General features: G+C 61.2%; 1 protein-coding gene across 1 annotated transcript; it reads left to right on the plus strand.

The window, feature by feature from the left end:
* The first annotated feature begins 947 nt into the window (after positions 1–947).
* COL6A1 (collagen type VI alpha 1 chain) lies at positions 948–21,332 on the plus strand. The gene is made up of 35 exons (XM_033126228.1): positions 948–1,175; positions 1,851–1,980; positions 3,527–3,727; positions 4,617–4,776; positions 4,909–5,037; positions 5,136–5,156; positions 5,325–5,345; positions 5,423–5,467; positions 6,283–6,336; positions 6,826–6,870; positions 6,996–7,022; positions 7,244–7,270; positions 7,359–7,403; positions 7,682–7,735; positions 7,932–7,994; positions 8,732–8,794; positions 8,932–8,985; positions 9,082–9,117; positions 9,284–9,346; positions 10,509–10,571; positions 15,073–15,135; positions 15,763–15,825; positions 16,189–16,239; positions 16,389–16,424; positions 16,946–17,008; positions 17,229–17,294; positions 17,861–17,896; positions 18,187–18,223; positions 18,475–18,483; positions 18,591–18,724; positions 18,949–19,058; positions 19,476–19,659; positions 19,753–19,933; positions 20,433–20,462; positions 20,583–21,332. Exons 1-35 carry the CDS (start codon positions 1,079–1,081, stop codon positions 21,203–21,205), a joined length of 3,084 nt encoding a protein of 1,027 aa, XP_032982119.1. The 5' UTR covers positions 948–1,078; the 3' UTR covers positions 21,206–21,332.
* The last annotated feature ends 372 nt before the right edge of the window (positions 21,333–21,704 follow it).

The following is a 21,704-nucleotide window of genomic DNA, read 5'->3' on the forward strand; positions in this document are numbered from 1 at the left end:
TATAGTATGACCCCTGAAATTTCTCAAGTGTCCTTATGATGGTTATACAACATGTGTATGTTTTTAAACTAAACCATTTAGGCTGGTACTAGACAAGTATCAACAGTTCCAGCTCCAGGAAAGGTCTTTTGGAACCTTTTATGGGACAGGAGTAGGTCTGGCCACATAGGGCACCCACCCATGCAAGGCCTCAAAGATATACAGAGGGTGTCCCCAAAAAATGTGCATACAGTTTAAGAAAGGAAAAAACTATATTAAAATTGTAATACTCAGTATATACCAATAACAAAAGATGAGTACAAGTCACGTTTGATTTCTGCAATTACAAGAGGTGCTCAAGGTGGTTACCATCAGCGTAATTTTAATATAGTCTTTGCCTTTTTTAAAATGTGTATACATTTTTCTGGCACCCCGTGTATATTTATATATTTGTTGACTTGGTTTTCCCACAGTAAAAAATGAAACATCTTTTGCAAATATGTATTTGCCTAAACTGTAAAGAAATACATATATGAAAAATAGCTCAGAAATCTGATAGAGCAATGGATGTGAGACGTTGAATCCAACAGCATCGTCATTTGTAGAAAGAGGTTATTGTGGGGCCCAGTGAACACGCAGACCAATCCCACATGAAGATGCAGAATGGAACCAGCCAGAAAAACGTTCAAGGAAATTCATCTGGGGTTACAGTTCTTTTGCAGACATCTTAAACTCGACTACACTTTCGTCCTACTGGGCATGAGAACCACAGTCCCCACGGACAGGAAATAAATCCTTTAGCGAAGAAGTGCCCTGGGCTCAAAGCTGCTCCAGACACCAGAGACTTTCTTTCAGTGACTCACTCCAGGGCGGGAGGAGACCCCGGCCTCTGCAGGCTCCTCGCCACCCAGCCCCTCCTCCCTCTACCCGTCCCTCACTCCCTCCGTCAGCCCCGCCCTTCCTTTCTCCCGCCTACCCTCCCACCCTCCCACCGAGGTTGTACCTCCGGCTGCCGGCGGCGTAGACTTCTCTCTCTCTGGTCATCCTCAGGCCACCCTGACCCCTGCCCTCGCTCGATGGTGACACGCAGGCCAGTGACATGAGGTTGGCCCCCGCTCTGCTCCCCCTGCTGCTGCAGGGCTGCTGGACCGCTGCACAGGACCTCCCACTAGCTGAGAGGGCCATCGCCTTCCAAGGTGAGGGGACCTGCCACTTGCATCTCTGACTGCTGTTTGCTGTGGGGAAGACGGGCTGGGGACCAGACGCAACCAGCTGTGATGTCCCAGCAGGACTGGCCCCTTCCCTTGACGTGAGAGCTGCAGATGTGGGGCCTTATGGGGCTGCTTGAAATTCCCCGGCTTGCTGTCCAGGCGCCCCAGCTAGGCCCCTGGGCTCCAGTCACCTCGGGAGAGTGGAGAGTGTTGGGAGGGGCCCTGCCGAGGAGGGTGAACTCCACTGAGTCACAGGGTCTCAGCCTGGGGGGCCAGCGCTGTCCCTTCTCTGCCTTGGTTAAATCCATTTGACTGCTTGCCTGGCAGTCAGTCAAGATGCATGGTTACCTGGTCTCACGCACCTTTTTCTGAAGCTCATGACCGTTGGTAGTTTTTAATTCAACTTAAACCACAGTGAGAAAGCAGCCTTAGTTGTCCAGACCAGGGCGGGGCTCCCTGCCCTCCAGGAGGGCTGGGGACTCTCAGGACCCATGCAGGGCTCTCATGGCCATCCCACCGCCTCGCTGGGTGCCAGCTTTTCCGCACGAGGGCGGCTCTGTGCAGCCGGGTGGCTGGGCCAGCGCAGCAGCCCAGGGAGGTGGCTGGTGGGGGCTGAGGGCGCAGGGCGTAAGAAGCTGGCCTCTCTCATCCTTGGCCCAGACTGCCCGGTGGACCTTTTCTTTGTGCTGGACACCTCCGAGAGCGTGGCCTTGCGGCTGAAGCCCTACGGAGCCCTGGTGGATAAGGTGAAGGCCTTCACGAAGCGCTTCATTGACAACCTGAAGGACAGGTCGGTGCTCCTCGACCTCTCCCTGCACGGCTGCGGGGCCGCTCAGGGGAGGGCACCGCCCACAGGCAAAGCCTGGCCTCAACTTCCCCATCTGAGAAGAGAAGGGTTGGCCTGGCCACTTGAGTCCCCTCTCCTCGTCCACAGAAGCTCAGATGGGCCAGAGAGGGGTCTGAGTGGAGCCAGCTGGGCGAAGGGGGTAAAGGCACGGGCCAGCCTGGAGAGCCGAGGGACAGTGCTGTGATGGGGGCTCCCCGTGCCCCAAATGCAGACGAGGAGCCGCACCTCCCAGCCCAAACTGCACAGGCTTAGGGAGAGGCCTGAGGCCCTGCCCAGCGCCTGGAGGAGGTGCCCCTCACTGACCGCATGGACACTAAGGGCTGCCAGCTGGACTATCAGAGCCTGCATCTGGACCCAACGTCCCAGCACCCCAGTCAGAGGGGCCTGGCGAGGTCACCAGCCTGGTCCTGGGTTTGGGCATGCTTCATCATTCGTTCATTCATTCATTCATTCATTCATTCATATGTCTGATGACTGAAGCACTGGGGGGGAGCCCCCAGCAGTGGGCATGGCCATGGGGAAGGGGCACAGGTCAGAACCCAACTCCCTCACCTGTGCAGGGCCCCGTCTCTAGTCCCCCCCGCCCCGTCACTACTAACCCACTGACCCGCTCACCCGAGCCCTGACCGCCCCCTCCAAATGGGGCCCCAGGGACAGAAGGCACGGCTACCCAACACTGAGTGATTTGGGACCTGAAACCCCAACTTCACTTGAAGTGCCCAGGTCCACGGGGCCACGGGACAGCAGGGGCTGTGGAGACGGTGCCTCGAGGAGGGCTCGCTGGGACAGCCATGTGGACCCGCATCCCCCTCCATGTACCTTTGGCCCCTCACTCAGCCGCCCCGTGCCTCAGTTTCCCCACCTGTGAACTGAGGTAGGCCCCTCTTGTGATTGCTACTGTTAGCATTACCACAGGGGCCTCTGTCACTCCATCGACTGAATGGACTACCAGGCAGGCCACCTGCAGGCCCTGGCAGAGCAAACCCCGAGAGCCTCGGGCTCACGTGCACCTGGCAGAGAGGGGCAGCTAATCAGCTCCATGGGGACCCCTCCCCAGTGTCCCGCTTGGAACTGGCCTCTCCGGGTCCTTCTACCCCCATCAGCCCACTCCATGCAGGGTCTGCCCCCATCGCCCCTCCCGCCGCCTCCACGCAGGGTCCTCGGCCCTCCGCCACCTTCCCCTGCCCGTTACCCCACCTGCTTTACTGCAGCAGAGTCGAGGTGATCCCAGGCTGTCTGGAACTCGGCCCTTCTGGCGATGCCCACCTGCTGTCCCACCCATGGTCCCAGGCCAGGGACCCAGCGTCTTAGGTTGGCACAGGAAGTCCAGCCGGATGCTGGCCCGTTCCTCCTCTGTGGTGGGATGGGGCCCGGCCGTCTGTCCTCCGGTGAAGGGTGGCCGTCGTGTGCTGGATGGACAGTGCCCAGGGAGCGGGAGGACTTCCCGGGGTTCCCCGTGGAGCGCCCAGCTCACCCACCGCGCCCGCAGGTACTACCGCTGTGACCGCAACCTGGTATGGAACGCGGGCGCCCTGCACTACAGCGACGAGGTGGAGCTCATCCGCGGGCTCACGCGCATGCCCGCGGGCCGCGACGCACTCAAGGCCAGCGTGGACGCGGTCAAGTACTTCGGCAAGGGGACCTACACGGATTGCGCCATCAAGAAGGGCTTGGAGGAGCTGCTCGTCGGGTGAGCACCCCCCGGCCCGTGCGCGCGTGGGCCCGCCTGTGGCCTCTGGGGAGCCCCTGGGTGGCGCTCCACCTTCCTGATCTATTCGTGGTCACCCAAGCTCGCCAGACCCCGGGGGCTGTCCACTGGCACACCAAGCTCTGGTGCCCGTGAGCCGGCAGGACCAGTCCTAGTGACCACTGCTCGGCCTGCCCTTACGGCCACCAAAGGTCTCTCCCAGGCCTGGCCACTGTCTCCTCATCCAGTGACAGTAGAAGGGACCTGAAATGCCCCATCACTGCCTGCCCTTTGGCCAGGCAGAGGAGATGTCTGCAGTCAGAGACAGAGAGGGTGACACAGAGGGAAGGGACCCCTGTGAGAGCATCGTGTCCCCAGTGCTGGCTCTGCACGTCACCTGGAGTCTGGGTAGCGCTGAACAACCAGCAGCTGCTATCCTTAACCCACAGACAGTTGGCTGCTGGCGGTGGCTTAGCTGGGCCACAGGCCCCAGTACCCCCACTCACAGGTGGGCACATCTTCGGCCGTCTCCTCCCACTGCCTGTGATGGGGTCCTGTGTCAGGACGCCTCAGGGTGGGTGACACCCGTGCCGCTCGCCCGCTGAAGGTGCATTTTCCAAGATAGTCTTTAACAGAAATGTGACTCCATGAAACTTTTCTGTTTGATGTCCATTTTTATGATCCCACTTTATAGTAGGACCAACAAAGAGAAACACTGTGCAGTGTGACAGGAAACACCGCTTTGCAGAGCGGCGCTTGGGTCTGGGTCCCCTGTGGGCGTCTGGCCACCGCCCATCACCTCTGATCTCCAGGTCTCGGCTCTAGGGCTCCAAAGGGTCAGAGATGGCCTGAGGGAGCCAGGCCGGGTCTCACCGCTGCCTGCACCTCGCAGGGGCTCCCACCTGAAGGAGAACAAGTACCTGATCGTGGTGACTGATGGGCACCCCCTGGAGGGCTACAAGGAGCCGTGCGGGGGCCTGGAAGATGCCGTGAACGAGGCCAGGCACCTGGGCATCAAGGTCTTCTCGGTGGCCATCACGCCCGACCACCTGGTAGGAGCCCCGTCCTGGGCCGTGGCGGGCGGGCGCAGGGCGCGGCCTGTGGGCACAGAGGAGCCAGACGGAAGGCATGGGGGCGGGGAGGGGCTCGTCCTCGAGGTCACCCTTGTCCCCGTGTCCCCCCAGGAGCCTCGGCTGAGCATCATCGCCACAGACCACACCTACCGGCGCAACTTCACGGCAGCCGACTGGGGGCAGAACCGCGACGCGGAGGAGATCATCAGCCAGACCATCGACACCATCACCGACATGATAGTGAGCGGCCGCCGCACCCGCCCTCCCACGTCCGCGCCCGCAAAGCCTGCCTGTGGCTGGGGCTATAAATTAACTTCACTTGTTCATTTCATTTTCAGAAAAATAATGTGGAGCAAGTGGTAAGATCCCCTCCCCCCTTCCCTCCCCCCCCACTGCCCAGGGCGTCCCTACCAGCCCCTTCCTCCCACCGGGGACCAGCGCCAAGCCCTCTGAGCACCTGTAGGCATACGGAGCGCGGTGGCCATGCCCTGGCGTTCTGACGTGTCACTCTGTCCCTTCTCCGGCAGTGCTGCTCCTTCGAGTGCCAGGTAAGTGTGGGCCCCCCGCCCGGCCCTGGGGCCTCTCTGGACGCTGTCTTGGGCTGATTGTTGTGTCTGTCTTGCAGCCCGCCAGAGGACCGCCAGGACCAAGGGGTGACCCTGGGTACGAGGTGAGTGGCCGTGCCCTACCCCTGCTTATATCCAGGAGGCAGAGAGGTGTCAAGTAAGCCACAGATGTTAGGGACACGGCAGGACCCCAGGCAGCCGTTCTGAGCACCCACCACTGGGCTGGGTGTGGGTACAGTGAAGACATTCCTTTGATGGGCAGATGCCCCGCCCGCCAGCCATGGGGAGAGTCCAGCACGGTGACCTCGAGGGCAGTGGGGTAGCCGAGGCCTGGCGTTCAGGGTGGGGGCCGGTCCCACTTGCCCCCTCCCTGTAGTGGAGGAAGTGGCCCTTTTGGAAGCCATCCCCTGAGTGCTTGGCTCCTGGACATGGGCCTTCCCTGGGGGACAGGGGACGGGCATGTACTTGGGACGCAGGCCAGGATGGCTCAAGCAGGGAAATTTTGAAAATCAAGATTCATTGCCAGTATTTACAACTTGGGACATTGCTCATGAAAGTCCAGATTTCTGGCTTCTCCTAGAAAATGTCGGCTCCAATGGCCAAGGAGCCCATGGCCACTGACCACTGGAGCGGAGTGGCCTCTCCCCACGGGGTGTTTGTGCCCACACAGCAGCAGGAATGGGGCACAAGACGTAGAGAAGAAAGATCCAGGGACTTCAGTCTTGCAAGCGGGCAGTGGCTCGGCCTGGAGGGGCATGAGGGAGGGGACCCATGGACCTGACCTTGAGGACACTAAGACGGGCCATGGGTGCTGGGGAAGGTACCTGAAAACCATGTGAGCAAGTAGGCGTCCCTTTCGCCGCCTTTTCAGGAATACACAGGAAATTGTCCCCTAACCTTGATCTGCTTTGTGTTCCAGGGAGAGCGAGGGAAGCCGGGTCTCCCAGGAGAGAAAGGAGAAGCCGGAGACCCTGTGAGTACTGAGCACCTGGCCCGAGGGTGGGGAGCAGGCTGAAGAAACTTCCAGAAGGATGGCTGGTTTCTGAACACCATGGTGCCAGTCCTCAGAGGACACAGTCCCATGGGCAGCAGCGAGTGGGAGCACTGCACAGCCATTCCTCCCAGCACACTGCACCAGGCGGAACCCCCAGGTCCCCCCGGCCTCCACACAGGCCCAGCTGCTCTCAGTGGTCGGATGGGGTTGGACCTCTGCCTCGGCCATCGCCAGTCTCCCCACAACCCAGCCCTGGCTCCTCCTGGGGACTCTTGTGACCTCAGGAGGCCCCCAGGAGTGGGGGTGGGGCCTTCACAGCAGGGCCGCTCCCTGGGGTGCCAGCCAGCAGCCTGGCCAGGTCCAGTCTCGCTGGCTGACCAGGCCTGAGTGGAGTGGGGGGCCAGGTGGGCTGAGTGGGGATTCCCTGGCCACCATGGTGTCTAATGCCCCCCTTCCTTTGTATTCCAGGGAAGGCCCGGGGACCTGGGACCTGTCGGCTACCAGGGGATGAAGGTGCGTTTCCATTCCACTCCACAACAGGCTGAGCCTGGGGCGGAGCCTGGGCATCACAGCTGTGCCAGGGCCTGGAGCCCTGGGGCACCAGTGACAGCCCCCCTTTCCTCCTGTTTGCGGTGTAGGGAGAAAAAGGGAGCCGAGGGGAGAAGGTGAGTGAGGGAAAACTTGGGAGCGTGTCCCTCTGGGCACAGAGCAGCCCCTTCACCGGGACAGGGGCAATGTTGCCTGTGGCCAGTATGGAGGGGGGCAGCGAGCTGGTGGGCAGTTGGCTGGCATGCCTATCCCAAGGGACCTGGGAGGACGTGGCCAATTTCCAGGGAATTCTCTCTGCGCTGGGGTCCTTCTCTCACCCTCCCTCCTGTCTCTGCAGGGCTCCAGGGGACCCAAGGGCTACAAGGTGAGTATGGCGGTGGGGACATGTGTTCTGCCCCACGGGTGGGTGCTGTCTGACCTTCGTCTGACCCTTTGGTCTTTGCCCCTCACAGGGAGAGAAGGGCAAGCGTGGCATTGATGGCGTGGATGGCATGAAGGTAACCCAGGCTAGTGGGGGGCTGGGGGTCAGGGAAGGGACGGTGCACAGAGCCAGACACCTCCCCAAACATGGGCGGATAGGGGCTGCCTGTGGGCACTTCCGGGCACTTGGAGGTAGTGGGAAAGGCAGGAGGCATTTCCTGCCAAGCCTGAGGTCCCAGTGGACCCCAAGCTGCCTGGCCAAACTCAGATCATCTGCAATGGGGCTTTCCTGGGAGGGGAATGGGTGACCCAGAACCTAAAGGCTTGACCCCTAAATCTGCCTTCATCCTTCCAGGGGGACACGGGGTACCCCGGCCTGCCAGGCTGCAAGGGTTCACCTGGATTCGATGTAAGTCACTTTCTCTCATGGGTATTTTAAGACTGTAAGTACTCAGTTGTGAACATCGGCTCAAACCCTTCTTGGGACGCGCTGAGAAGTCCCCGGAGGGCTGTGCCACGTGCAGACCTGCCTTTTAGGCACTTGACTTACATTGGCACGTGGCCTGATGTCTCCTTTGGACTGACCTTGGCCGTCTTCTCACCAGGGCCTCCAAGGACCCCCCGGGCCCAAGGGCGATGCGGGTTCATTCGGACTGAAGGGAGAGAAGGTTAGTGACGGAGCCCCTGGGGCTGGAGGGGGGGCTTTTCCACCTACTGAGTGTGGATCAAAAGTCCTTGGGAGCAATTCACGGGTCTGAGGGTTAGGCCCTGGGCGAAACATCCCCACCGATGGGCAGCGCATTTGCCCAAGGGGCGCGCTCCCTGCAGCCCCGAGTCACTGAGCCTCAGACCCGTCCAGCGGTCATCACGTCCGTGTCTGCAGCGGGCGAGGTGGCCCACGGTGCCCCAGAGATGTCTGCCCAGCCCCAAACTCGGTGTGGAGTCCCAGAATCTATCTGCTCCCTTTGGTTACTAAGAAATCAAAACTAGGGGATCAGCAGTGACGCTGTAGGTGGCAGGTGGGCTGGACAGTGGAGCAGGGATGTAACTCACAGTCTGGGTCCAGCTGGAAGCTGAGTTGTCAGCTGCCTGTGTTTTTCTGGGAACTCTCATCGCCACAGGGAGTGCTGGGGGAGACAGAGAGGGAGTGTGGGCTCTGACCCCGGGTCCTAACCTCCGTTACCTGGATTGCGTTTTCACCTTCCAGCCCACAGACTTCGGCGCAGGCCCAGAACTGAGTCCACCAGGGAACTGGGCCTCACTAGTGACAGTGACAGTGCGCTGTCCCTGCCAGGCGTTGGCAACAAGGGAACCGTCAGGCGGGACGTGTGTGGAGATGGGGGTGGTGGGGTCACTGGTCCCCCCAGGACAGGCCGGGCTTGGCTGACCCTTCTGATCTTTCCAGGGTGGGTCTGGAGCTGACGGGGAGCCTGGGAGGCCGGGGAACACGGGGCCCCCCGGAGATGAGGTGAGCATACATGTGCCCCCCCACACACAGTAGGGGTGGGGTCTAAGCCCTGGGAGGGGCCATCAGGACCAGGGGCCAGCCGTAGCCCCGGGCCCTGGCCGGGCCAGAGATGGACGTGTGTCCACTTGTTTCCTCAGGGAGAGCCGGGAGAGCCAGGGCCCCCAGGAGAGAAGGGCGAGGCTGGCGATGAGGTGAGCACCTCGTGGCCCCCTGCTCCCCGTTCCTGACACTCAGGTTGGCTTTCTGCCCAAATTAATTAATGCTTCTGTCATTCCTCCCCATTTCAGGGAAACGCGGGACCAGACGGCACCCCCGGAGATCGGGTGAGTCTGCCGGGGTGGCGCCCTGGGCCTCCGTGCTCAGGGGTACACGTGGCCGTGCGCCTGCTGGGCTCGTCCTGGGGACGGTCGGCCCTGCACCAGCCTTGAGCCCCCTTCACGCCACTGTGGCAGGGGCTGCAGCCTCCCTTCCCTGCTTCTCTGCACACAGGGCGGCCCTGGGGAGAGAGGACCACGGGGGACCCCAGGTGTGCGGGGCCCGAGAGGAGACCCGGTGAGTCTGGGACCCCCCACCCCCCGGGAGGGACAGAATGAGGCCAGGCAGGGGTCAGGCTGTCAGAACCACAGGATACGTGCCTCCAAGTTCCTTTGGGCCCTAGATTCCAGGTGAGCCCCACCCTCGCCTTCTGTTTTCCCAAAGAGAGTCCCCAGTACAGGAAGAGCAGCGGCCGCTCACCTCAAGGGGTGCAGGGAGCCCAGGCCAGCAGGGCCGAGCACCCCAGGTCCTCGGTGAGACAGCCCCTGGGAGCTCACACTGACATGCAGTGGGTTTGCCCTGCGAGGTCTTGTCCCATGTGAACACATTTCCTGCGGGACTACAGTCGTCGTCGTGTCTGTAACGCCCTTCACAGCGGCTCATTCTGCTTCCAGCCTCGCATCTTGTCAGGCTGCAAGTCTGTCACTTGTTTAGCAGCAGGGCTTTCCATGTGACACGGCTTCCTTAGCCGGCCCCCAGGCCCGCACACCTGGCTCTCCTGAGTGCCTGCCTCGCCCCCCACCCCCCAGTACCTGCAGACAGAGCCTGGACTCTTCTCTCGAATGACTCCGTTGCCAAAGCTCTCATGGCAGGAAGGTTGGGAAGCTGTGGCTACACAAACCTCTAAGCTGAGAGGCTGGTGGCCCAGCGGCCATGCTGGGCTTCCTGGGCCCGTGTCAGTGGGAAGGCTTTGCTGGACCCAGAGGGTGGGCACCAAGCACACTCTGTGCCTGGTTTGGGGGTACAGGCCCCACCCCGCTGCTCCAGAGTTGGGGGAAAGGATGCTGACCTCCCAACCACAGCTGCCACCACAGACCCAGGGAGGGACATCAGAGCAGGGGTGACGTGGCTCTGAGCCCCTGGCAACCCCCTCCCCACATCAGAAAATGGGACTGAAGGCCAGGCCCCGCCACCAGCACTCACCCCTGGTGGCTGGCAGTCCCCAGCTCCCACGCACCCCTAATTAGCCCCCCCTGGAGGAGAGGCAATGTGACAAGCTGCCTGGGACCTCGGGGAGCTGCTGGCCTCATTGCTGGGCCTCCTGAAACCACACAAGCCACTCGACAGCCGAGCGTGTGGCCACATTGTGGTAAAAACGTGGGAAAGTGTAAGAAGGAAGGACGAGCCGGATACACTATGGGTAGCAGCTCTCCCCCCTCAACGGCATCTTCCTCCCCAGGGTGAAGCTGGACCCCCAGGTGACCAGGGACGAGAAGGCGCCGTCGGCGTCCCCGGAGACCCGGTAGGAAGCCCGCTGTCTGGGAGGGGCGTCCGTGTGGGGCCAGGCCAGTCTTATGGCATAAACACGCCTGAGCCTGTGGGGAGGTCTCTCTCCTGCAGGGGGTGTGACGTGGGAGACTGCAGGGGTGTGGGGCCGGGAGCCAGCTGCCGGACGCTGGGGATGGCTGGGGCGACGACGGGGTGTGGGCTGCTGAGGGTGGGCCCAGCTCCTGTGCCCCCTGGATGCCCAGCACTCACGCAGGGACCCCTTTTCATCTGGTGGGCACTGGACAGGACACGGAGCTGAGTGGGCAGACCCAGCTCTGTCCTCAGAGGGCATGGGGGTGCCCTGAGCTGGTGGTGTTAGAGCAGGGCTGTGGGGGGCAGGGCTGGCAGCAGCAGGGGTGTGAGGAAGCCTGGGGGTCCTACGGACTGCCCCAGCTGTGGGCGGGGTCACCGAGGTCTGAGTCCTAGACAAGGCACCACACACTGGAGCGCCCAGGAGAACCAGGGCAGGGGGAACTCGCTCAGCATTTGGAGCCCAGGTGTGAGCTCCTGGCTGGAGGTCAATTTGGGTGTGTCAGTGCATGGAAAGTTCCAGGATTCCTGGGTGTGACACCTTCCGGAAGCCATGCTGGGGGAGGCCTGAAGAAGCAGAGGGTTTGACTCTGCCAGCGGGCTGGGCGGGAGTGGGCAGGAGCGGGGGTCGGGACATGGAGCAGACAGGAAGCTGTGAGTTCTGGGGGGTGTTGGGACCACCCCGAGGGACCACCCCATCCCAGGTGTTCTCAGCTCATCATCCTTCAGACTGCTGGCCTGGGGTCACGGGTCCCATCCTAGTGGTCCATGAGAGGTTGGGTGACACGCATAGAAGGAAGCCCCCTTGGGACCGGCGGCCAGTGCCGTGCAGACCTGGGCCAGGGGACAAGCCATGACTTGTTGAAGGCCACCAGGTTGGTGGCTGGCCTGGGCCAGGTTGTGCTCGGCACTGGTGGCTTTCTAGAGCTCGTGGGGGCAGAGGTATGAGGGCCTCCACTTGAGCCCAGGCCAACCCTGGGGGGCGCTGAAGGCGGGGGACACACAGGCCCTGTGAGCCCCCTTCCAGAGCCTGGTCCTGCCCTCGGGGGGGGCCGCCCAGTGTGGGGACAGACAACACGTACGTAAACATGTGAACATAAACTAAAAAGTCTGTGTGGTGAGGACGTCCTGGTGGGGAAGAGGGCCGAGCGCCCACTCCCACAGGCGGGTCCAGCCAGGGCCTGGCCCCATCCCGCCGCCGCCACAGGGGTGTGTGGGCCACTGTCCTCAAAAGATGGGGGTGGCACTGCCCGCAGGTCCACGCTCCACCCTTCACGTCCAGCCCCAGGTCTTCAGTCACGCGGCTCTGCTTTGGCCTGAGAACGTCTTCATCCTCAGTGCTTTCCCTGGGCTGTGCTTTCCTGCCGCTGTCACTGGGTGACTGTGTTGTCCCAGGCTCCCTGCCACGGTGCACTGTCCAGAGGGCCGCTGGCCTCTCGCCCTGGCTGTGCTGAGGTGGGCCCGCCGGCCTCAGGCCCCTGGTTGCAGAGCGGGGTTGGTGCTGGTGTGGCCAGGCGCCTCCAGGGCTGAGGGCCTCTCCCTGCCTGAGGGGCCCAGGTGACAGATGGATGCAAGGGGACCCTCGCTCTGGAATCCCCCAGGTGCTCTCAGCCCCACCTGACTCCTCCTGGGTGCCGGCTGCTCCTGTGATGGGCGTTTGCCGCATGGGTCCTGTTCCTTCCATCACATTCCTATGTCCCTCCTGCTGAGGGGTGAGAGGTCCAGGCAGAGCGGGATCAGTGGTGTCCGAGCTGGGCCTAGGGACTTCCCAGTGGGCAGGGGGAGGGAACAGTGGGGTCACAGAGCTCCAGGCAGCGGGCTATGAGATGGGCTGACCTTGGAGGGCCGAGCCTTAGGCTTTGGTGGGGCTTGGCTTGTGGCTTCGAGTTTTTGGTGGCTTTTCTTTTGGAGAAAAATTTGGAATTGGAGTTTTAAGAAAACAGAAGAATTTAAAAGCTAAGAAAGCAGCAGCATCCACAACAAGGCAGAGCTGTCTTGCCAGTTCTCCTGAGGGAGCGTTAGAAGCGTGTCAGAGGCGTGTCGGGCCCATTCCAGGGGGGCCGGAAGGGGCAGGCGAGGCCATGAAGGGATAAGGGGGCTGTCTCCAGGCTCAGGGACCAGCGAGCGGGAAACTTTCCTCGCACTTAATCCCACATTGAACCTGCTGGGAGCCATGCATCTGAGGAGCACAGCTGTCGCCACAGGCCTGGGGACCCCGTGGACATGGAACGGGAGGCACCTGACATATGCCCCCCTTAGAGCCAGGCTTCCACGTTCTTTGGGCCACAGACAGAAAGACGGGGGCGGCTGTCTCACCTGTTTTTGTCTCATGAGAGAGAAATGCTTAAAATCCATGACCACGTGGAAAAGCAGATCTCTGTCCCTCACCCCACTCCCAGCAGTCATCAGTTTTTAGTTTCTTCTAAACGCTAGCTTGTTGTAGAATCCTAGGAAAAGCACAGTGTGTGAGAGTGGGTGTAGGCCTGTTGTTTCCACAAGCAGCACCAGACCTGACACTGTCGTCCGACCGGGCACTGGGGGTCAGGCAGCCACACAGACTGCCACGCCGTCTCAGGTTCCTGCTGTTCCACTGGGTAACACTGAATGTCCCTGTCCAGTCCCCTGTCAACACACACCTGGACTGTCTCCAGCATTTTGCTTTACAGAAAAATGCTGTGGTAAATACCAACATATGTGGGCCTGTCAGCTCCTCTGTGTCTGCAGCTCTCTGTCCGTCTGTCCAGCATCCATCACCTACCTTTCTATCATCTATCATCTGTCATCATCTACTGTTATCTATCTCTTATTCCCGCTCGTCTATCATCCATCCATTACCGATTATCTATCTATCCACCCATCCATTATCTGTTTATTGTATCATCTATCTCTGTCATTTATCATCTACCGTTTGTCCACTGTGTATTAACTATCTATCCATTTACCCTGCCAGTCACCCATCCAGCCATCATTCATCATCTAGTTGTCTGTCATTTATCTATCACCTCTGTCTTCTGTCATCCATTATCCATTCATCCATCCATCCATCCATCTTGAAATACTTATCCAGAATGTAAATTCTTAGCTGCAGAATTTCTTGGCCAAATGGTGTGTGGTGTGTGTGAGGTGTGTGTGTGGTAATTGCCAAATATTTCTATTTCTGTAGCCCCAGCTTGTATTCCCCCCAAGAGTGTCAAGTAGAGACTGTAGCCCCACCTTTGCCAATATGAGACATTACCAGACTTGGAACGTGCGTTTCATGTCCTCAGGTGAAAACCGTGTCCTCTCAGGAAAAGCCGAGTGTGATCTCAGGTGTCCCTCTCCTGGGCTGTTCACACAGTCGTTCATGTTCCACTGGAGTCCGTGTCCCACGCTGAGTGCACGAGGCTCTTCTCTGCACTGCAGACATTTTTTCACGTTCATGTGTAGGATGTCCTGCTCATTTACAAGATTGCAAACACATTCACCCTTCGTGCTGCGTTTTGGCTGATACCTTTGCTTCGTTTTGAATATATATTGTGGGTCAGAGTGAGGTGGGACCCGGCGTGACGTTTTCTGTGAATAGCAAGCCCATTGTTACAGCGTACCTTCTCGCAAACCTGCCGACCTCATCAGGGCCCTCACGACTCCAGACCCAGCTCATGGTCGGCTCCCACACCAGGTGTGTCTGTGCAGAAGTTTCTGGAAAAACGTGTTTTGCCAAATACCAAGAAAAAGCAGTTGAGAAACAGAGACCGTGGAGGAAGTGGTTCCAGGTCTTATGTAGTGTGTCCACCGCATAGGGGCACCCCTTCCCTGCCCGTGGGGACACCAGTGCTGCCCACAGGAGTGGCTGTGGGGAGGCCGGCTGGTCCCAGGAGCCTCCTGCTGACGCAGCTCTGCAAGGACGCTGCCCAGAGTTTGGGGGTCATCGTTTCCTATTCCTGGGGGAGTTTTATTGGGGACCTGCAGGTGCCATCACACAGCCTCCAGCCTCCTGGAGGCCTAGGAGGCCTGGCCTAGGGCCTAGACAAGCTATTTGCATCCACCCCGTGCTCTTTTTCGTGTCCCATGGTGGGCAGGGCCCAGACTGTGACCCTGAGTTGGGGCTGCTGGTCCTCGCGGCCAGCATCCTGGTGTGTGACGCTGACGCTGCCTGGTCGTGGCTGCTGGCTGGCTGAGGGGACAGTTGTGAGGGGACCGCATCCAAGGGCCTCGCCGGAAGCACCAGGCTAAGGGCAGGGCCCATGCACAGGCGGCTGAGTGCGGGTCACCGTGGTCCCTGAGTGGTGGCCTCCTCCCTCCTGCCTGGCTGGGGGAGCCTGGGAGGCACCCGAGACAAGACCCTGGGCCAGAAGGGCTGGTGTTGGCTTCCAGCGAGGGGCAGAGATGCAGCCAGACAGCAAGTGGGGTCAGCAGGGCTGCGTGGGGCCGACAGGGTCCAATGGGGAATGTCCATTTCTCTGCAGGGTGACGCAGGCCCCCCTGGACCTAAAGGGTACCGAGGTGATGAGGGGCCCCTGGGGCCTGAGGTGAGTAACCCCCCAACCCCCGGCCCCTTCCCCTCCACCAGCACTGTCATGGGACAGGCCCCTGTGTCACTGTCACATAGAAACATTTCATTTCATCTTGTGATCTGTGTGACTTTTAAACACTTGGAAAATGCAGAAAAAAATAAGAGAATGGAAATCTAAAAGGGTACCTACCAGCAAGAGATCCACAACAGGAACATTTTGGCTTATTCCAACTTCTTTTTCTGGTTTCGCATGTCGTGCCTTACAAATTTGCCTCACAGTTTTGTTTTTTTCATTACGAGCATTTTCCTAAAACCTTAATAATTTTCAAAACATTGACCTGTGCTTGGAACGGCCACTCACGCCTGTGGGTGGCTCCACCCGTCTCTCGGGACACCTGCGTCAGGATGCCCATGGGTCCTCATTCGTTTCTGGTCACACCCTGGGTGCCCTGGAGGGGCGGGTCATGGGCAGCAGGAGTGGACTCTGAGCCCCAGGGGTCCTGTTCTGCTCAGCCTGAGGACCATGGGCAATCTGCTTTTTATTTCATTCTCCCTCCCATTCTCCGCTGAGGCGTCTGAGCCAGCGTCTCTCGTCACTCAGATGCCCACTTACTCTCCCCACACCCTCCCCTCTCCTTCACAGGGTGCCAGAGGCGCCCCAGGACCCGCGGGACCCCCCGGAGACCCCGGGCTGATGGGCGAAAGGGTAAGTGATGGGCCCGGGCCCTGGAGGGGCTGACACCTGGCTGTACGAGATCTTGGGAAGCCCTGGGTTCGAGCCCTGGGCTCATGGGGTCTAACTGAGGGACCTGGCCATGGTGACTGGACAGGGAGCACCCTTCACAGGCGGCTGAGCCCTCTGCGGTCACCAGGGCACTGAGCATGGGGCCACTTTACTACCCACCTGGCTGGAGGGCTGGGGAGAAATGCACGGGACCCTCAGGGCAGTCCAGGCTGGGAGACGCCTTCCAGGCTGAGGGACCCTCAGCGCCACTCCTGTGCCCGCACTGTCCAGAGGTGTCCCTGGCCTGGGTGGTCCCCAGGGTGACAGGACGGTCTGCTCCACCAGGGTGAAGACGGCCCCCCTGGAAACGGCACCGAGGGCTTCCCCGGCTTTCCCGTGAGTGTCCCCACCCCCTGCCCCTTCACCCTTTGTCCAGCTGGGCATACCTGGGCCGGCCGGCAGGTTGGACCCAGGCATTGGTGGCTGGGATTGTCCACTGGGGCCCTGGGTCACAGCCTGGTGTGACGGCCCTGCCTTCCCTGCAGGGCTATCCGGGCAGCAGAGGCCCTCCTGGGATAAACGTGAGTACACGCCCCCCCCCCATACGGCTGCTGGTGCATGCCCACACACGTGCACACACATGCACCACGCACACACGTGCAAACACATGCACTTGGCCCAGGCCCTTCGCCAAGGCCCTTCCCATGTGTCTCCGTCGATGGGGTCTCCACATGGCCTGGGCTGCACCTGGGAGCAGGGTCGCAACCCAAACGCCCCCAAACCTCAGGGTGTCCTCTGGCTTGTCCTCAGCCTCAGTTTCTCCCCAGGAACTGTGTACCAGGGGTGGGGGTGGGGCAGACAGTGTCTCTTTTATCTCTTCCTTTTAAAACTTACGCTCCTAAAGAAGGAAATGAAATGCATATAAACGTGCCTCAGTAAATTCGGTTTAAAATAGAAAACTCTGAAGAAAAGGAGCAGCCAGGTGCCTCAGGTGGGCCCAGCCACCCTGCCATCGAGGGGCCCGGCTGAGCGCCTGTGGAGACGTGGGCTGGATCCCAGGACTCTGCTCCCCACTAACCACATGCTCCCCTGTCACCTGCAGGGCACTAAAGGCTACCCCGGCCTCAAGGGGGATGAGGGAGAAGCTGGGGACCCTGGAGAGGACGTGAGTGCAGCTCCACCCGGGATGTTGTGATACACCGCGTTGGCCTCGGCCTCTGGGTCTGCAGCCACCGAGGGTCTGGCAGGGAGGCGGCCGAGTGCCACTGGACAGGAGCCATCAAGAAGCTGCAGTGGATGGCGGGCGGCACGTTCACGGGCGAGGCGTTGCGGGGGGATGGACTGTGTCTGTGGCTGTGTCTGTGACATGTGCTGTTTCCTTCTAGAACAATGACGTTTCACCCCCTGGAGTCAAAGGTGCAAAAGGGTACCGGGGCCCCGAAGGCCCCCAGGTGAGTGGTGGCAGGGAGGCCAGGCAGGGTGCGTGGGGTACACTTGGGACTCTGAGGCTGCAGCGGGTGGAGGAGGGGGCTGGGAATTTGGGGCACCAGTCTCTGGGGAAGGCCTGGGAAGGTTGGGACTTTGACAGGTGGTATCGGAGGGAACAGACAATTCCGAGGGGCACACTGAGGGTGGTGAGCGGGGAGCAGGCAAGCCACCAGATGCCAGTCGCAGGAGCACAGAAAACCCAGGTCTGGGGCCTCTGCCCACGGAGCTGGTGCCGTTGGATTGAATGGAACGCTCTACCTGGGCGGCGAGTGTGGGTGAGCCCGACACAGGTTCCCGGCCAGCCCACCCACTGGCCACCAGGAAAGGGACTGTGTTGTTGGACGGTTGTCACAGAGTGGGTGGCAGTTACTGGCTGTCCTCCAGCCCTGTAATGTGCAGAAGCCAGAGGCTTCTGAGGGGAGGTGGGCTCACGAGGGCCGAGTGGGGGCTTGCCAAGACCTCCCGTTACACCTGCAGTTCAGGTAGTGACCAGGGCCCTCCAGCCTTTCTTCCATTCTTTCTCTGACAGGGACCCGCAGGACACACAGGACCACCAGGACCAGACGTAAGTCAGTGTCTGAGTGTCCTCAGGGATCGAGCACTCTGGCCAAGGGGTGGGAACCCATGGCAGCCACAGGGGGACACATGATGGCCACGTCAGTGACCACAGCAGGTGCTCATGCCCTGGAAGCAGAGGCTTACAGGCAGAGCAGGGCACACCCTGAAAGTGAGAGCCCCTGGCCCACCCCAAGCCTGGCTGTGGTCCCAGGGGAGAGTGACCCAGAGGGCGGGGCCGCCCTGGCTGGACAGTGGGCCAGTTCAGCCCATTGTACAAATGTCTCTTCCCCTCCCCAGGAATGCGAGATTTTGGACATCGTCATGAAAATGTGCTGTGAGTGTCCCCATCTTTGAATAAATGTCTTAATCGGACAGAGCACACCGCGTTGGTGCCCTCACAGGGGGAGGAGAACAGGAGGGGCGGGTGTGTCCCACTGCAAGATTCTCCCTGGGGACAGGCCACTCTCACCCCCACCGCTGGCCGCCTCCTCCTCCCACCGGGCAGTGGACGTGGGGGAGCTGGCGGGAGGGTCTGTGTGACTGGGGTCTCCATGTCACCTAACCTCCTCTTTCCCCTCCTTCCAGCTTGCTGTGGTGAGTGTCACTTTTTAAGCTTTGGGTGGACTGCCCCGTGGGTGGTGGGGCCGTGCCCTCCTCTCAGTGCAGGCTCAGGACAGCCACTGGCACTGCCCACCCCTCAGAGTGCAAGTGCGGCCCCATCGACATCCTCTTCGTGCTGGACAGCTCCGAGAGCATCGGGCTGCAGAACTTTGAGATCGCCAAGGACTTCATCATCAAGGTCATCGACCGGCTGAGCCGGGACGAGCTGGTGAAGGTGCGCCTGGGGCAGGGGGTTCCTGGGACGCAGGGGTCTGTCCTCACACCAAGCCGGAGAGGGGCTGGGTCCTGGGGCCATGGGAGATGCGGCGCTGTGTTTCTCAAAAGTCAGAACCCCAACCCAGCAGCATGAGTCACCCCAAGGTCTGGCCTGGGACAGATGGTGGGTGGAGGGCAGCCAGGCACCTGAGGTCGCGCCTGAGCTCATGTCGGTGCCTGCAGTTCGAGACCGGGCAGTCGCACGCGGGCGTGGTGCAGTACAGCCATAACCAGATGCAGGAGCATGTGGACATGAAGGACCCCAACATCAGGAACGCCCAGGAGCTCAAGGAGTAAGACTGCCCTCAGCTGCCTGCAGCACAGCGGTCCCGGCCTGACCCCTGGCCCCAGCGCTGACCCTGTACCTGACCTGGGCCCAGGCCTGACCCCTGGCCCCAGTGCTGACCCTGTGCCTGACCTGGGCCCCACCCTGACCCCTGACCCCAGCGCTGACCCTGTGCCTGACCTGGGCCCCACCCTGACCCATGACCCCAGCGCTGACCCTGTACCTGACCTGGGCCCCACTCTGACCCCTGACCCCAGCGCTGACCCTCTACCTGACCTGGGCCCAGGCCTGACCCCTGGCCCCAGTGCTGACCCTGTGCCTGACCCGGGCCCCACCCTGACCCCTGACCCCAGCGCTGACCCTGTACCTGACCTGGGCCCGGGCCTAGCCTCAGCCTGGTGCTGACAGTGCTGTGACCCTGCAGAGCCATCAAGAAGCTGCAGTGGATGGCGGGCGGCACGTTCACGGGCGAGGCGTTGCAGTACACCCGGAACCGGCTCCTGCCACCCACCACGAACAACCGGATCGCTCTGGTCATCACAGACGGCCGCTCGGACACCCAGAGGGACACCACCCCGCTCAACGTGCTCTGCGGCCCCGACATCCAGGTGGGGCCACGTCCACATGCACACTGCCACCCACACAGCCTGGAGTGTGGGGCGCTCTCCACGGGGCCCCACTGACGCTGTCCTTCCCTGCAGGTGGTCTCCGTGGGCATCAAGGACGTGTTTGGCTTCGTCGCGGGCTCTGACCAGCTCAATGTCATTTCCTGCCAAGGCCTGGCACCTGGAGGCCGGCCGGGCATCTCGCTTGTCAAGGAGAACTACGCTGAGCTTCTGGAGGACACCTTCCTGAAGAACATCACCACCCAGATCTGCATAGGTGGGCAAGGGGCGGGGCCAGCCAGGGCCATGCAGGTGCTGACTGACAGCCAGAGTGCAGGGGTCAGACTGGGGCCCTCGCCCCGCCCAGTGGGCGTGTGGTCAGCATCAGCGGGGGACAGCGTGGCATGGACAGCATGTCACAGGGTGTCTGACCGGCAGACATTCCTTTCTCCTCTCTGGGCCTTGGTTTCCCCCTTTTCAGAAGAGTCAAAACTGCCCCACTCCTCACTGGGATGGCGTGAGGCCCACGAAATGGTGCTGGGGGTGGTTCCATTACCTCAAAGCCCCGCCCTTGGATAAGGGCACACCCCTTCCTTGTGGGGTGGAGGGGATCCGGCAGGGGGCTGGCCACGTGTCCAGGAGCGCCACCCGTGTGCATGGCCACACCGCACCTTCCATGGACACACCCCAGTGTCACCTCGTTGGGGGTTTCCCATGGAGCAGCGGTCTCTCCGATCACTGGCTTCATGCCGAATGGGGGTCTTTCTGTTTTGCAGACAAGAAATGTCCAGATTACACGTGCCCAAGTGAGTACCGGGTGTGGTCTGGGCGCTGGTGGGAGGGGGGGCGCCCACGGGGAGGGTGGGCGAAGTGGAGAGTCCGCGGCGCGTGGGGCGGCCCCACTGAGCGCCCCCCCGCCCCCGCAGTCACGTTCTCCTCCCCCGCCGACATCACCATCCTGCTGGACGGCTCGGCCAGCGTGGGCAGCCACAACTTCGAGAGCACCAAGCGCTTCGCCAAGCGGCTGGCGGAGCGCTTCCTGACGGCCGGCCGGGCGGACCCGGCGCAGGCCGTGCGCGTGGCCGTGGCGCAGTACAGCGGCCGCGGGCAGCAGCGCCCGGAGCGCGCCGCCCTGCGCTTCCTGCAGAACTACACGGTGCTGGCCGGCGCCGTGGACGCCATGGACTTCCTCAACGACGCCACCGACGTCCACGACGCCCTCGGCTACGTGACGCGCTTCTACCGCGAGGCCTCGTCCGGCGCCGCCAAGAAGAGGCTGCTGCTCTTCTCCGACGGCAACTCGCAGGGCGCCACGGCGGCCTCCGTGGAGAAGGCAGCGCAGGAGGCGCAGCGCGCGGGCATCGAGGTCTTCGTGCTGGCCGTGGGCCGCCACGTGAACGAGCCCCACATCCGCGTCCTGGTCACGGGCAAGGCGGCCGAGTACGACGTGGCCTACGGCGAGCGCCACCTGTTCCGCGTGCCCAGCTACCAGGCCCTGCTGCGGGGCGTCTTCTACCAGACGGTGTCCAGGAAGGTGGCGCAGGGCTAGCCCGCTGCCCTCCCTGCAGTGAGGGAACGTGGGACCCGATCTTCCTGACTGACCCGGTTAGCTAGTGGTTTTGAAGGAAAAGCTTGAAAAGCCTCCATGTGTTTCTCCTGCAAGTGGGGTGTCTGCGCCCAGCAAGTGGGGTGTCTGCGCCCAGTCCTGGGATTCTGTCCCCCCTACCCCATAGCTGAACCCACGTCTCACACAGCGATTAACACCCGAACCTCCCGCAGGCCCCAACCCCCGAAGCCTGAAGCCTCGTTCCTCTCTCTTTTCCGGGTATCAGTTGTGCACCGTCCCCCCTCCCGCCCCATCCCTTCACTAATCCTACAAAATCCTTTGCTTACTTCATGTACACATACAAAGTCTACTAGCTAAATTCATGTGAGGTCGTAGACTTCGTTTTGCTTCTGGAAAGCCAAGAGGGTTTCTTAAACGCAGCCGCATGAGTCGACATCTTGGGAGGGTGTCCTCACTCACTGCCTGGACCATGGTTCCCGCA

This window comes from Rhinolophus ferrumequinum, chromosome 2 (assembly GCF_004115265.2).
Source record: "Rhinolophus ferrumequinum isolate MPI-CBG mRhiFer1 chromosome 2, mRhiFer1_v1.p, whole genome shotgun sequence".
NCBI lineage: Eukaryota > Metazoa > Chordata > Mammalia > Chiroptera > Rhinolophidae > Rhinolophus > Rhinolophus ferrumequinum.

Coding starts and splice junctions, on each gene's coding strand:
- COL6A1 (XM_033126228.1), top strand. CDS start 1,079: ATGAGGTTGGCCCCCGCTCTGCTCCCCCTGCTGCTGCAGGGCTGCTGG. Junction 6,871..6,995: donor TCGGCTACCAGGGGATGAAG/GTGCGTTTCCAT, acceptor TTTGCGGTGTAG/GGAGAAAAAGGGAGCCGAGG. Junction 7,271..7,358: donor GGGGACCCAAGGGCTACAAG/GTGAGTATGGCG, acceptor TGCCCCTCACAG/GGAGAGAAGGGCAAGCGTGG.